This window comes from Mastigoproctus giganteus, chromosome 12 (genome assembly GCF_048544385.1).
Source record: "Mastigoproctus giganteus isolate SK-2022 chromosome 12, ASM4854438v1, whole genome shotgun sequence".
Lineage (NCBI taxonomy): Eukaryota > Metazoa > Arthropoda > Arachnida > Uropygi > Thelyphonidae > Mastigoproctus > Mastigoproctus giganteus.
In genome coordinates this window covers 12722130-12739441 of record NC_143586.1, presented here as the reverse complement: position 1 = coordinate 12739441, position 17312 = coordinate 12722130, and the positions used below count along the sequence as shown (strand labels likewise).

Here is a 17312-nt window from a genome sequence, read left to right as displayed (position 1 = left end):
TCTGTTTGAACTTGAATGTCTTCTAGCTCTCAACTGTTGTTTCAGGACAACCCAAAAGTGTTAGACACTTATTCTCCTTAAACAGCTGTTGTACTGACTGCACTTTGGACGCGGAAAGCTGTCAGGCAGCTATAAATACGGTACCTCTCCAAATAATTTCCACCATTCCAGGTAAGGTAGAATTTCCAAATTACCCATCACGCCACACTCAAGTCCATCTATCTCATACTTGGACTGTGTAGTTTGATCCATCACCCCATATCATTCTGCCACTGCTATAATGTAAGGACATTACTGTATTTAGCAGTCACGCGAACTTGAACCATAGTCACTCAGTGCGCGTGTGCTTCTGTACTCTTGTGCTTGCCCGCTCTGCTACCAGTTCTATTCGCTTGTAATTATATGTGCATAGCTTTCTGTATCCTACTTTTAATTGATACTGTTATCTGCTTGTCATGTGATCACTAGAATTAACCATTACTTTCCAAGGATGAGATATCCGAGTACATAAAGCAGCACAGTGTGTGCATGTACTCCTTTTCCCCCTCTATTTTGCTCCATAAATCAAACTATTGTTTATTTTTAGAGGTACGTAGCACAAGTCTAGGAACTACTACTTCTGAATACTTCTCGTACCAACACGAGAATTAATGATTCAGCGACTACACTGCATGCAATCGATTACCAATAAATAAATAATTACTACCTTCTGAGTTAGCTCGGAGCAAGTTCAAAGCAAAACAAAAAACGATTGAATTTCATTTACGTTGTATATTGATGAGGAATTTACTTAAAATGTAACTATTTTCAATGGTAAAGGGATAGAAAGGTGACTGCATGGTGGTAAAGAGGTTATAAATTCTATTCAGTGGTACCCATCGACGATATTCCCAAATTTTAAATGGAAGCATTTTCAGGATATATCATTGCATTTTCTTCGCTTATTTCACAGTAGAAGGAAAGAGATGACCCATATTGGTCCACTATGATGATCCTGTTAGGATTTCTGACAAATTGGATAAGTATTTTGCATCTATATTCAAGGGTAAAGACGTTTTTAGGGATGGGAACACCAGAAGTATACCAAGTTATAAACGGGACTTAAAACTGTAATAACTGAGAGTAAAATAGAAGAGAAATTGTTGAAGCTAGAAGTAAATAAGGCGGGGATGATAGAATCTCTCCAATTGTATTAAAGAAGCAGTAAAAGAGATAAGCAAACCTTGGTTGGTAGATGGAAAAATGTCTTCCCCTAAAGACTCAAGGGCGAAGTGAATAAGTACAGACCTGTAATCTTGACTTCTGTTCCAGTAAAAATAACGGAGTCAATGTTCAAAGGCGTTATGAAGAATCGTCCTGACAAGAATGCAATTTTACGGAAATCTCAGCATCGATTTGTTAAGGGGAGATTTTCTTTGACCAATCTATGGGCAAGAATATTCTGGATCTGATCATTATTCACGAATCAGATGACATCCTTGGCAGATAGTAATCACACAGTCTTTATTTGGAAGATGAAGAAAGACGTTGCGATAGTTAAAGATAAAGGACTGGTTTTAATTTCAGAGAAAGGGACTATCAAAGTCTATGAGGCTACATGGCATCTGATAATTGGGAAGATTGCACAGGTAGGGGGAATATATTAGAATTGTAGTATACTTTTAAAGCAATAACCAGAGAAGTCATAAGCACATACATGCCATTAAGAAACGAAGAACAAGAGGGATGCCCAGATGGGCGAATGCGGGGCCGGCCAGGATAATAGAAAAGATGGGAAAGTTACGGAGTGATGAAAAGTACTGCAGCCTACAACACTTACAAATTCACTTGTAATATTACCACAGAAAAGGTCAGGGCGGCCAAGGTTGAGTATGAGTTTAATGATTGAGGTGAATTGACGTTGAGGCAATGATGCCCTTGAGTTTAATGAGGGCATCATTGGATTCGAGAGAGAGAGAGAGAGAGAGAGAGAGAGATTAATTTAGATTTGAGAAGATTGCTAATAAATAGTAGCGGTTTTAAGAGAGCAGTCAGCAACTGTTGACCACTCTGTCTAACTTCAGTGGCTGAGAAAATTTTGGAGGCAATTAAGACTAAAATCCAGGGAAATTTTAGATAGAAATCGCATTTTGAAAGGCATACATGATTTTATTGGGGGAAAATTCATGTTTAATTAACTTGTTTAATTAATTTCAAGGAGTCACTCATAAGCTGGATGTAGGGCACTATTTCGACAGTTTATTTGGATTTTAGCAAGGCATTTGTCTCGATCCCTCATCAGAGGTCATTACTGAATAAGTTGGAATTTGTTGGAATAACTGGAAAGATTCAAAGATGAGTTGCTGGGTGGGTGTGATTAAGGGGGTTGTGATTAATGGCTATTCTACAGATTGGTGAAACGTCAAAAGTGGAGTTCTCGAAAGATCGGTTCTTGGATCACTGCTGTTTCTGAGTTTCATAAACGACATTGACAATGGGTTAGAAGGCGTGATGTCAAATTTGCATATGCTGTAAAAGATTGGGAAAGTGTTTAATGATCAGTGCCAAACAGTGATCTTTGAAGACTAGAAGAGGCTTCGAGGATGGTTAGAAAAATATGGCAGCTATGTTTTAATGTAGCGAAATGTAAGGCCTTGCATTTTGAAAATATCAATCCCCAAAACAATAGGGGTAGGAAGGTATCTGGGAGTTGAGAGATAGGGAGATCATAATCTCACTGTATAAGACAACTGTAAGACCACACTTGGAATACTGTGTTCAAGCATAGAGATTTTTTGTTATTATCGTTGGTTATTATTATCAATTTTAATTTTTTTAAATTTTTATTTGTATTGGCGTGTGTAGAAAAAGCCTGCGTCTTCCATCCACTATATGGCAAATACTAATAATCTGATTGACTACTATGACGGACTTACAATGTACCAACTCTGTGGTACCATATTGAAGATAGAGGAGAACTAAAAAGATCTGTAGGTAATGACATAGAAGTTCTCCGATCGGTGCAGACAAGCTGATAGGGCAGCTCATAGGGTTCTATCTATGGATTTGTTTATAGAAATATCTTAAATGATATACGGAATTTTTCCAGCAAGGACAACAAGACAATTACTCCGTTGTATAGGGAAATGATTAGGTACATCTTCAGTATTGTATTCAAGTGTGGAAGCCTAATTTTAGGAAGGATGTGGATACGTTGGAATGGGTGCACAGAAGGGCAACAACATTAGTGAGCAAAACCCAAAGTTTACTTTTGCTTTTTGCTCACTGATGTCGGGATACAAAAGTTTACTCTTCTCAAGAAAGGCTTCAGATCTGCAGCTTGAAGATCTGAAGCGGTTGTTGGGAAGAATAAATTAAAGCATACTGTACCAACGCACCTGCTAGAAATACTGAGCCCTTTAAAGCTTTAAATGTACTGGGTAAATATTAATGGCATCCTTACTCTTTTTCCAGCAACGCACACACACAAGGGACATAAACTTAAGCCGAAAAAGGATGGTTGCAAGATAGATGTATGGAAATTTGTTTTCAGAGAAAGTGTAACTGATTGTTGGAACAAACTTCCATCAGGTACATCCAGTTGACATGGGTGGACAGTGCAAGGTTGAGTCAGTTTGGTGTGATAAACACTGTGAAAATGAAAGTAGGAGTGTGTTATAGGCCTAATGACTCTGATGAGTATAACGAACAGTTTTGCAGAGAAATAGTGGGCCAGTAAATCAGAATGTCTTGTAATGGGGGATTTTAATTTTCCAGATATTGACTGGAACTTGATTGTTGATCTCTTGCACACTAGCAAGACTTTTGTGGATTTATTGTATGACTGTTTTCTACAGCAGCAAGTTCGAGAGGCAACCAGAGGGAGTAATACTCTTGATCTGATTATCAGCAGTGATTATTGACGCATTAAGAATTTGCAGATAAAGGAACCACTAGGTGTCAGTGATCATAGTATACTGATGTAGGATTTAATTAAAGATGTAACTGCCATCAAGGGTAAACGGAACGGTTTTTGCTTTCGTAAAGGTGATTACAGTGGTCTCAAACAGTTTTTAAATTCTAAAAATTGGATCAACTGATGATGTTAAAAACAGCGAATTCAAAATGGGAAGCCTTCAAGGAAATAATCTTGGAAGCTACTTGGCTTTTCATACAAACTATGAAATACTGTTCAAGATTTAGACCTAAATGGATGTCAGATGAACTAATGAGGCTCATGGCAGAGAAGAAAAATGCATGGGATGCTTATAAATTATCAGGTGATACAGAAACCTATGGCAGATATAAGATAATCGGTAATAAAATCACGAAGGAGGTTCTTAGGCAAGCGAAGGCTGATTACAAGAAATCCTTGGCAAAGGATGCAAAGTAAAACAACAAAGACTTCTTTACTTGTGTAAAGTCTAGAAGGAAGGTGATGAATCAGATTGGTCGTCTTAATATTGGTGGTTCGACCGTTGATGATCCTGTTCAGATAGCTGACAAACTGAATGAGTATTTTGCATCTACATTCACACATGAGGAATTCTGTAAGGAAAGAGAGGACAGAAGTTTACTAAACTCTAACAGGGAGCTAAATTATTTTGTAATAACGGAGAGCGAAGTGAAGGAGAAATTGTCAACGTTAAATATAAAAAAAGGCATCTGGGATGGATGGAATCTATCCAGTTATATTGAAGGAGGCAGCGAGGGAAGTAAGCAAATTCTTACCTATAATTATGAAAGCATCCTTAGATTCATGGAAGGTACCCATGGACTGGAAATCTACAAATATATCCCCAGTTCACAAAGGGGTTCAAAGCGTGACACAAATAATTATAGACCTGTTAGTTTAACTTCTGTTCCGAGGAAAATAATGGCGTCACTGGTTATATAAGTGTTGCAAGATCACATAGACAAGACTGCGGTAATAGTTCAGACACAGCATTGGTCTGTTAAGGGGAGGTCTTATCTCAAAATTTTATAGGATACTATGATGTGGTTACAAAGGAAATTGATGCAAAAAATAATTTTGACATTATATACTTGGATTTCAGGAAAGCTTTTTACACTGTTGCGCATGGAAGACTACTGTACAAATTGGAGCAGTATGGTATTAAGGGCAAGTTGCTACAATGGATAAAGGGATGGTTGAGTGGAAGACGGCAGAGAGTGGAAATAAATGGACACTGCTCTACGTGGACTAATGTTATTAGTGGAGTCCCTCGGAATTCGGTGCTGGGCCCATTGTTGTCTTGTGTATTTATCAATGATATCGATGACGGTATATCAGACTTAATGTCGAAGTTTGTAGATGATACAAAGGTTGGCAGGGTTGTTAATGACAGTAATGGCAGTGTGCTACTGCAACAGGATCTAGAAAAGTTAGGCAGATGGGCTGAGTAGTGGCAACTGAAGTTTAACATTGACAAACGGAAAGTACTGAATATGGATAGCAGTAACCCAAAAGAAACGTATCAACCCTATGGTACGACACTCAGGGAAGTGCAGAATGAAAAAGACCTGGGGGTAATTGTTCAGTCGGATATGAAGTTCTCTGAGCAGTGCAGATGGACTGCCAGAGCAGGTCATGGAGTCTTGTCAATGATATATAGGAATTTTGCCAGCGAAGACAAGGAGGTAATTATTCTTTTGTATAAGGCAATGGTCAGGCCACACCTTGAGTACTGCGTACGTACAGGTCTATGGGCCTCATTTTACGAAGATGTAGAGTTGCTAGAACGGATACAGAGAAAGGCAACAAGATTGGTGAGAGGAACAAAGGGGTACGATTATGAAGAAAGGCTTAAGTTGTGCAAGTTGCAGCATCTGAAGACTAGGCACTTCGAGGTGATCTGATTGAGGTGTATAAGGCCTTGAATGGTTTGAGCAGGCTCAATGCTGACAAGATTTTTCTGCTTGCACAAACTAAGAACCTGAGGGGGCATAAATTCAAATTGAAGAAAGATAGTTATAGAATAGTATAGACAGTTATAGAATGCGGAGCTTTGCCTTTAGCCAGCGAGTAATTGATTGCTGGAACAGACTTCCAACTTCCATCTGTTGTTGTTGTTGTGGAAGTTTATAGTTTAAATAAATTTAAAACTGAACTAGACAAACATTTGCAGTGACCGGATGGCTGAAATGGGAATGGTGTTTTTTTTTTTTTTTTTTGGCTGATTCTCAATAAGCTTACTGTCTTGCATCATGTGCCTCAACTAATGCTAAAGCGAGTAGCTGGAATAAATTTAATTTAAATTATAGACATGTGTTGTGCCTTATGTAGGGCGGCTCCTAAATCTTAGTCCAACTCCGCCATGGTTGTCGATGATACAGAAAACTCTTGAAAAATGGCCAAAAATCAGTTTAGTGCTATCTTTGTGCAGTGTGTGCGTGTGCTGCTGTGTTGTTTCTGACCACTTTGCCATTGGGAAGCAGCGATCACCAGAAAAGAAATAAAATTTTAAAAAAGAGATAATAATAATAATAATAAAAGTTGACTACCCTAAGGAAATAATGAAACCCAAGTAAATAGAACTGAACTTCAAAATAGGAGGGTTTGAAGTCAGGTTGTAAAAGTAGTCTCCAAAATAGTAAGTCCAGAAGTCAATTCAATAATCCACATCGCCTGTTAAAAACTTGTGTACCAAATTCCTGTAGAGCTGAGAAGTGCATAAGAATGTATTTTTTTTATTTGCAATACAATATCTTTCATTTCCAGGAACAAAATTATGTACTGTAATGTTTGTCTTAAATCTTGGTAAACACGGCAAAAGGATAAGCCACGAAATTGATGTAGCTTGAATGAACTTAAGGAAGACGAGCCTTCAAAGAATCATGGCCAGTTAATATGTTTGATGTAAGAAGGCTTGGGTAATACCAAAACTGATTACTTTTTTTGTCATAGTGAATTTAATATCAGGTATAAAACATTTGGTTGCTGCTCCTTTGGTCGAGGAATTCCATCTCGCTTGCCATCTTTCATGTTGCTCAATCCAACATTTCGCTTTTTCATTCTTTGGATTGGCAGTAGGATTATAGATCAATCAGAAATGTTAGAGGATATCCATTACGAATATAGTATGCTAAACCTTTGTAGTAGCTAGTAAGGATGTAGTTGAAACATTCTCAAGATCTCAGAGGAGCTAGCAAAATGGTCCGCTGGACACTGTTTAGTTTGATTTAAACTGTGATAAGTTTGGGTCTGTGAAACCATATGCTGGCTGCACATGTGGCGACTGGAATAAAAACTGTGTAATAGAATTCTGAGAATTCCCTTTTTTAAACCCCAATCCTGCAGAGATGGTTCTGAAAAAGAAAGGATTGTACAAATTATAGAAGGATGAACAGATGACGTTGGTGGGTATTTTATTTTATTTATTATTATTTTTGACTGATTCTGTATAAGCACCAAAGCAACTAAAGCTATGAGGCATCAGTATAATTTGTCTGTAATTGTGTGTATTCTTCGATAGGTTTCAGTGATGAAAAAACGCCCCGATTTTCTGAAAATTGAAATCATACAATAGTTGCATTCGACCGACTAGCTCAGACACGCTGTGAAAAAAATGCCCATAAAGAGTCATTCGTTTTATTGACGAGATTGGAACCCGGGCTTTTTCTAGCATGGAAGAATGGTGATTATTTGTACGTACTACTCCTGAGGTTGGAGAAGTTTGACTTCTGGGAGGGCTTACTTACTAACGTCATTGAGAAGACTAAGACCCACCCTGGGTTATAACGCCAGAAGAAGAAGAACTACTCGTGAGGGCACCACTAGTAATGCTAATACTTTGTTTTTGTTGTCTGTGGTATAAATGTTCTTTGTCTCTTACCAACACGAGAATTAATGATTCAGCGACTAGCTTGCATGAGCGATTAAAAATAAACAAATACATTACCATGGCCTGAGTTAGATCGGAGCAAATTCAAAACAATCCAAACCAATTGTGCAATAATTAATTAATTTTTAAATTCAGAATTTTAAATCCAGAATTTTTATAAATTCTGGCTACTTTTCGGGAATTCACTGTTTTAGATCTTCAGGTCTGTTTATGCTATCCTGGTGTGGAATTTCTGGAAAGTGCAAGTAGCCTCAATTGATTAATTATCTCATAATGGTGAATAATCGTTATAAAGATGCGACCTAAATTTTGGTTTAATCTAAACCAAAATACTGTAGTTCATTCTTTTTTCTTTGTTAATCGGTGTTCAAATTATTCACTTCCCCACTCATGCAGGTAACTATCCAGTTGACCTTTGAATTTTTTGTATCTGTCAGTCTGAACTACCTGCGGAAACACTTTTTCCAGTAATCAACAACTCGCTGGCTGAAAGAAAACTTCCTACAATCTAGTCTAAAGCTCTTCCCCTGTAATTTCAATTTAGCCCCTAGTTCTGGAGTTCTTTATAACAGTGAAAATTCCGCCTTCATTCATTTTATTAACCCCTCTCAGACCCTTTTAATCTTTTTCTGCTCTATTAAACCGGCCAGCTCCGTATTTCTTCATCTCGGCATCCTCTCGTGTTATATTAAGAAAATATAAGCCCTGTATATTAATATCCCTCTTAGCCAGGGATAAGCCCTGGCTAAGAGGGCAAAGAATGGGGAAAACAAGAGTTTTTCATGTATATGAATACAAAGAAGAAGAAAACGAATCGGATCGGACCCTTTTAAACTGAGTGTGGGAAAGTGTTAGCTAACCCAGCTGATGTTTCTGACGAATTGAATAGGTACTTCGCATCTTTATAACGAAAAACCTTTTAAGCTGAGAAATGGCTTTGCGAGTACTATTCTGATTACTGGTGAAGTCTGCTCTGCTCTACCTTTCTCAACTGCCAATATCTGCTGTTCACCTAGTTGCATCTCCTCTGTTGAGTAGTGTGTTGCCAAGAGTTTCAGCTTGGACTTCATTCTGATTTAGTGATCATACACTGGTGTGCAAAACTTAAGGATCAACACTATTTCTAAAGGTTACAACTACAAAATCTTTACTTAATGTATTCATTACTGATGAGAGTATATTCAGTCTCAGCAGCGATTCTGCACATCAGCAGATCTGGCGAGAGGTTGGCACACGGTATCACCCCGCAAACATCACTGGAAGGGATCGATATGGTGGTCGAGGTGTTCTCGTCTGGGGAGGTGTTATCTTGGATGGCCGTACACAACTCCAGATACTGGAAGGCGGTACTATAACCGGTGCACGCTACCGTACTGAGGTAATCCTTCCCCATGTGCGTCTGTTCCGAAGTTTCATTATCCCCGAGTTCGTGTTCATGGATAATAACGCCACACCCCATCGCACTGCAGCTGTTGATATGCTTTTGAAAAGTGAGGACATTTTTCGTATGGATTGGCCTGCCCGTTCCTCCGCCGATAAAAATCTCATCGACCACATATAGGACGCTCTGGGGAGACGCCTAGCGGCACGTTCACTCCCACCAGAAAATGTTCACCAGCTGAAGATGGCGCTGACAGGGGAATGGGCGATGTTACCGCAAGAACTTATCAACAACATTGTTCTAAGTATGGACAGGCGGTGCAAAGCCCCATCGAAATTAGGGGTGGCTATATCTCCACTGAAGACCAGCTCTTCTCTGTATTCCATCTTTGGCAGTGATGCATCTGTATCATGGCAGCCAGTGCTATGTTGCCATTTTTGAATAAAGTCCCTCTGTACCATTTTGTTTCCGTTATTGTGTCGGTGTTGTTTCCTTCATAATTTTTGTACCTCACGAGGTTCCTTTGGTATGCTTTTCCCATATCTAGGCCACTCCTGTGAGAAGCTACGAGTGAAAACTTGACTGGTCCTTAAATTTTGCACACCAGTGTATATACTTGATGGACTGCTGATGATGGGTTAGCTTAATAATAAAAAATAATAAATAAAAATGTGCGAGTGACCATTTTCAATTAGTGATGTTGAAATTACAGATGACTGTTTATTAGAAAAAAAATTCGAGTATTAAGGCATGTAAGGCTCCTGGAGTTTACGGTATATACCCTGTAATTTGGACTCGGCAGAAATTCCTTTGTATTGTAGAAGTGCCAACATATCGCCAGCACTTGAAGGAGTAAGAGAGAAGTCGATAACTATCAATCGGTTATTTGACTTCAGTGGTAGGGAAAATCTGGGAGGGAATGTTTAAGAGTGAAATCCATGGATATTAGATATAAATGACAATTTGAAATAGATATACCACATGATTTTTTAAAGGGGAAATCATGTTTAAATAATCTGGTAAGGTTATTTGATAAAGTTACTCATGAGCTGGATATAGGGATCAATTTCGACATAGTTTATTTTAATTTTAGCACGGTTTGACACAGTCTCCCATGAGAGCTTACTGCTTAAGCTGAAACATGATCGGATTATTGATAAGATTCTAAGATAGATCACAGAGTGACTGCAAGGCACAAAGCAGAGGGTTTTGCTTAATGGATATTCTTCAGATTGGTGTAAATTCAGAAGTGGGGTTCCCAAAAGATCAGATCATGGACCGCTGTTAATTCTGATTTTCATAAACGGCATCGACGAAGGGGTAGAAGACGTGATGACTGTTGTTGTTGTAATAGCGTTTTAGGAGCATCAGTGACTAAGGCTATATTGCTCCGTGTTTGTTGTCTGTAAATTGCGTGTGTTCTGATGTCGATTTTCTGTTTGCTGGACGGAAAATCCGAGTTTCAGGGAGAAAAAAACACGCTTTCCTCGCCTGAGACCGACTAACTCAGCCATGCTGTGAAAAAGGCCCATAAAAATTCCTCCCGTCATCCACGGAATTCGAACTCAGGTCTTTTCCACCCGGTGCTTCTGTGATTATTGATTCCCAATCGTGTAGGATTTGCTAATCCTTACCTGCCTCAAACGTCTACAAAAGGAATACAAAATCGGAGGAGGAAGAGATAATTTGTTCGTGCTGGTTTCTTTTGAGCAAAATCTGGTTATGGTCTCAGGCCACTGACATTCTCTGGAGCTTAAAAATTCGCGACACATCATTACCAGTCCCCCCTCACTGGATGGAGGGGGCTGTTAATGAAGTGTAACGTATAGTCATCAAAACACTGGTGAAGGGCCGGGTTTGATGAGTGCGTTCATAACTTATGTACTACAGTACATTCTGGTGTCAGTTGCCATGGGGACGAACATGAAAAACAATTCTCACACGAGAAACTCCCTTCATCGTAGACAGAAAATGTCATCAGGGCGTTGAAGTTCTTAAAGAGACGATCATATAAATAGCTATCCCTAAAGACCCTTGCGAGGTGGGTCCGGCAGATTCACAGGGACTTTCGGTTTCTCCTTAAGCGACAACATCACATTCTAAACATGTGCATCAACGTCAAGAGGCGGTGACATAACGCCATTATTATGACGTCATCGAGATGAATTCTTTAATACAGTTGCAATAGAATGAGGCTATTGATTGGCCGAGTGTGGCACGCGCGAGTTGGCCTCCTTGGTGTTGTTAGCAACGTAAACAATAACTACACTTAGATGACTTCCACGGTGAAGGAGAGATACTTCCGTGTTAGACTCCATCCTTTTTCGGCCTCTGGAAAAGTTCCTTAATAATTTCTTAGCTATTCTCTTTTATTCCTTCTCTTCGGCAGTCCCTTACGACTGTCATGAATGCACGATCAGATCCGAAAGCCTACTTTGAATCTGTTCTTTATTTATGAAGCCGATGTGAAGAACACGAGATCGTTGTGTGGGCTTTCTGTGTCATCTATTTCTACTTTAGAAGCACCACTGCGCCCGCGCGCGCGTGTGTGTGTTATCTGAGCGTGCTTTTGTTCCGTCAAGACGTGCTAAAAGATAGCTTAGTGACATCAGTAAAGCTCTAAGGTCATCCTGGTGCGTGCTATTGCGTGTACCAAACCGGCCCCCCCTTCCTTTTTTTTTTTACCTTCGTAGGATCTGCTCTAGTACATTGAAATGAAGTAGCTGTTTACAGACAGCAGTAAATCTTAGAATTAAAAATTAAAATTTGAAGTAAGGAACACTTCTTTAACTCACACTAATATTACATAAAATTTAAACGATAATTAATTTTATGAATTCATGCTTTATTGTATACAATACGCATATGGATTTTTCAGGAAACTGGGGTTTTTCATCCAGCAAGCCAACTATAGACTGCGCATTATAACTATAATTTACACACATTATATATCGACACCTTATGGCCTTAGCTTCCTCAGTGCTAATTTTAAACAAACAAGCAAACTCATATAATAATGTCTTAACGAAACGTTATATAAAAGGGATAGTATTCGCGTTGCACAATTTGTGAATAGTTCCACAGATATACAGAGGCTAGTGATTGGCCGAGTGCTTTGGGCTATTTTATTTTTTAACATATAATATGCACAACAGGCATGTGCCCAGTTAAAGTGTACAACAGAGCAGAAAATGGTAACAGAACAGAGATTGTACAAACCATAAAAATAAATAGTAGAATAACACTTTGTACAATGAAAGTTCTTCAAACGGGAAAAAATCCAATTTAAGGAAATATAAAAGGTATTCATGACATCAAGTCCAGTGCCATGAAGAAAATCGCAGAGAGCGGTTAACTGCAGGAGACATCATCACATACACACGAATTAATGAGGAGATCATTGACCCAGAACTCATCCGTCAGCCAGTCAACCTACTGCAAATAGTTCTGTGAAACTCTTTCCTGTTCACAGCCATATCCAGATTAAATTTGTTCATTAGTGGCAATGTTCTTTTGAAGAAGGAGTTCCTGGATATCTCTAATCTAGAGTTACCGATGTGGAATTTAGTCTTCTGTCTAGTAGCCACCGCTGGAGCGTAAAGATCAATATGGCATAGAACAGTGGTGTCCAACCCACGGCCCTCGAATAATTTTTATATGGCCCACGCGGAAAGTGAACTAAAACAATATTTTAAGAGTCGCGCCAATGGGTGTACAAGCATGCAAGCGTCGAGCTCACTGTGTCAAGTGTGTACATGTAGTCCAGTGCATTGCTAAATACAGTTATGTACGTATCAATTTTCCAAAAGAGGAAAGTCGATTTGGAGTATCGTGTTTTTAAGCAAAGATGGACTGAGGACTATTTCTTCATTGAGTACGATGAAAAAGCAGTGTGTTTGGTGTGTAAGAAGACTGTCAGTTTTTAAAGAATAGAATTTAAAACGACACTGATTCCCAACATAACTCTTATGATCAATTTAAAGGAGTGTTGTGTAAAGAAAAGATTTCAAAGTTACAAAACGAATTAAGAAAACATACTGAAAACATATTAGTCAAGAAATTTATCTGCTGTAAGTGCCAGTTATCAAGTTGCACATTTGATCGCTTTTGAAAGTAAACAGTTCTGTGATGGTGAATTTGTTAAACGTTGTTTGTTAAAGTTGTGGAAGAAATTTGTCCGGAGAAACGAACAATGATAGAAGGCATTAATTTGTCTCGACAAACAATTTTGCGAAGGGTAGAAGAAACTGGAAAGAATTTGTTCGAAGAACTTTTGGAAAACATGAAACAAATGAAATATTTTGTGTGGCACTGGATGACGATACTGGTCTAAATGACACAGCCCAACTCCTTATCTTCATATGTGGAATTAATAATAATTTTGTACCAGTTGAAGATTCAGTTGGTGTACAGAGTACACACGGAACAACTAAGGTGAAAATATTTTTGAAACTTTTTGCCAATCTATTGAAAAGTTATGATTAAATATTAAAAACCTGGTAGGAGTCACAACTGACGGTGTGAAAATATGATTGGTAAAAACATTGGGATTATGGGTAGAATAACCGATAGATATCGGAGCTGGACCTCCGATTGTAATTCACTGCATTGTGCATCAGGAAGCGCTCTGTGGGAAAGTATTGAATCTCCAACACGTTATGAATGTGGTTATTTCAACTATAAATTTTATAAGATAACATGGCCTTAATCACCCTATGTTTCAACAGTTTCCTTCAGAAATTGAAGCTGAATGCGAATATGTAATTTTACATTGTGCAGTGAGATGGCTTAGTCATGGCAAAGTGTTATATCGTTTCTATTGCATCATGATTTTGATATTTTTCTGACAGAAAAAGGGAAACCAATAAAGGAAATATGGATGGTTGTTTGATGTTACAATCTTACAGATATTTCTATTTATTTAAATGCTCTTAATTTAAAACTACAAGGGGAAGGAAAATTGGTCTCTGATTTGTATGGTGATATCAAATCATTTCAGAATATCTTGTAATTATTTAAATCCCAAATTGAGCAAGTCAATTTAGTTCACTTTGAATGTTGTACCGAGCTGTAGAAATATATATTTCCAAAGAATCGTTGTCTCTCGTTATTACAATTACTTTTTGACAAGTTTGAAAGTCGATTTGCTGATATAAGATCCCAGAAAAAGGCATAAGCTTCTTTGAGAATCAATTTTCTTCTATGGCTGAAAACTACAATCCCAACTTGAAACTTGAAATTGTTGATCTTCAAGCCAAAACTTCGAAAATGTCAAGTACGCATAGTGCAGATTCCATATAGGAGAAGCAAATTCCAGTACAGGAAATACAGTTGTTTTGAATAGGAGCACAGAGAACTGAGGATCTTGAAATCTGTACGCCTGCTGTTTAATGAAGCCAATTTGTTTTTTCGCTGGGTTTAATATATTTCTAACATGTTTATCAAACCCACATCCATTAATACAATAGTGGTTAACTAAAATCTTAGTTTTCCTCGAAGCTGAAAATGAAATAGAGCTGCATTTCCTATTGTTAACCTCCAGCCCATTCAAAGCAACCCAATCAGCAAAAGAGTTGAGAGCAAAGGCTAACCACATCATCTTCACTATTGATATGTGAATATAGTTCAACAACGTCGGCAAAACAAGATCTTGCGGTAGATCATTGACAACGATGGTGAATAAAAGAGGCCCAAGAGATGATATGATCCCTGTGGTACTCCTCTCGATGGAAAAAAATTCCCTCGAGACTCCAAATATAATATAACCAAAATTCTACATTTATTTCATATCATATTATAATCATATCAAATTATATTATAAAAATTTATTTATTTTTTCTATGAAATATTCTAATATCTTGTAATTAATACAGGATATCTTAAAATTACACTTTTGTAGCAACCATTTCATTAAACTTAAGTAAAGTAACTTTGAAGAGATTTTCCTAAAAATAATAGAAGCAGTCGTTTGTGTCACATGACATGACCGTGCGTGTTAAATTATTGAGAAACCTTTACATAATTTACCACAATTCCGTCCATTCGTGACGTTATTTTAACACGATAAACTCGTTCTGGATTAGTGACATGCGAATGTCGGAAGGAAGCCCAGTACGTACTTCATCGGAAATGTCGTCAGGGTGATTGCAGTTAGCTTTTAGTCCACTTAGTACGACACAACTTCTGCGCTTTGCAGTAACCAAAAATAACTTATTATTAAACTAAAAAAACTTTGAACACAACTGAAAATGTAATTAAAAATATAAGTTAGGCTGGATAAGAAATTTAAAAAAAATAATAATAAATAAAAACACTAGCTGCATTTTTAATTCCTGCGCTTTGGCTTCATGCTTAAATATTTATTTTCGTACAATAATAAAAATTATTACTAGTTTCAATTTTATCCTTCAGATGGAGCTGCTGATACGCGATATGCAAGATCCAGATACGGGAGTACCTGTAAGGAGTCAGAAGCTTTTTCTAACTTCCATTCCATGTGCCTTCTTGGGTAAGATACGTTTAAAATAATAAGTAAGAAAAGTTTTTAAATAAATTTTAATCACTCCATTGACTATGATATCATATTTCTAAAAAAAATTCACAGATTTTCGAAAATCGTTTATAAATAAAGGAATCTAATGTCTTTGCCCTTTTATTTACATTTTATTTTATTAATTATGGCAACAATATTAATATTTATTAATAATTACTACAGGTTAATAGTATATTAAATAAATAATTAGTTACTTAAGTATATGTAACAAATATTTAATAAAGTACTATAGAAAATTATAATATTTACCAAAATTAAAAGTCTAATTTGCCCTAATATCTTAGTTTGGAAAGACGATATACTGTATATTGTTAATGGAGCGCCCTCTACTATTTCAACACTGATTACTTAAAAATAAATAAATAATAATAATAATAACGGAAAATTATATTTCTGGAGAATTTTCTTATATGAATTTTTGTGTAGCACATGAATATGAGATATCAAATGTAAACATAAATAAATAAATACATAAATAAATAAAAATTGGATAAATAATATCCGGTTATAGTGAATTGAATTGAAACTTCAATATTTTGTTTCTTTCCAGCGTACGACTTGGTAGAATGGCTGATGGAACGGTTGGACATCGAAGAAGCAGGTGAGCAACTAGTTTCTTTTGACAGTTTGACTGGTTTCTTTAACAGAAAGTGAGCTTCTGATGTGGAAAAAGCGTTAAAAATTTTATGTCCTTAAAAGTATCCACGCGCCTTCGGGAAACACACACACACACACACATAAAGGGAGGACCTGCTGGCGATAGAGAAAAGTTGGCATTTCGATTTTTGCTTTTCTATCGAACATCCAATAAACTGCAAACATTAACGTCGCAGACCTGATGGAAGTACTTTGCGATAGCTTCAGGCAAAGAACGTCTTTACGTTAGTAATTCGTCATCAGGTTCGATTTGTGGTCTCTGTCGAGGTCTGCATTTCTTGAGCCTGTTTTTTTATAGGTACCCCAGTTTGGTCATTAGAGGCTTATATTTGCCATATATACGAAGACATCTTGAGATCTTTACTATTTTAATAATTATTAAGCTTATGATTTTAAATAGTTTTTCTTGAAAGTAATTTGGTTAAGCAGCGAGGAGTTGTCGCTTGGTAAATGAAAGGTGGTTTCAAAGTAAATGCTCATTGTCCTTAGGCCATCCCCAAAGCAGGTAGCATGCCCTGAAATTATGTTCAGGATCTTAACAATGATATCTCACTATAAAAATAATATTTTATTTTTGTGATGACTGACGTCAGCAGTGATGACGTTAGTCATCACTGCTGCCCTCAGCGCCTCCGTAGCCAGGTGGGAAGGAGCAGCAGTGCGTAGCACACGCTTCTTGATTAGACCGGGGTTCGAGCCCGTCACCACCAAATACGGAGGATGCGGAAAGGTCAGGGAATGACCACTGCATATCCCGGAGCAATATGGCCTTAGTTGCTAATGCTCCTAAAAACCAAATAACAAACAAACAAACAAACTGCTGCCCTCATCAATTCTTACACTGAACGTAAGAAATACTAAATTTCCTCGAATCTAATCGCATATAATGAATATTGTT

The 17312-nt window shown here is 37.5% G+C and overlaps 1 protein-coding gene across 1 annotated transcript in view; it reads left to right on the top strand.

Moving 5' to 3' along the window:
- The window catches only part of LOC150076706 (regulator of G protein signaling 7-like), a 71756-nt gene that overhangs the window by 31370 nt on the left and 23074 nt on the right, over positions 1-17312 (top strand). Inside the window, exons 3-4 of the mRNA XM_090386907.1 lie at positions 15616-15712; positions 16308-16358. Coding sequence (XP_090243033.1) covers positions 15616-15712; positions 16308-16358 — 148 coding nt within the window. The remainder of the gene's footprint in view (positions 1-15615; positions 15713-16307; positions 16359-17312) is intronic.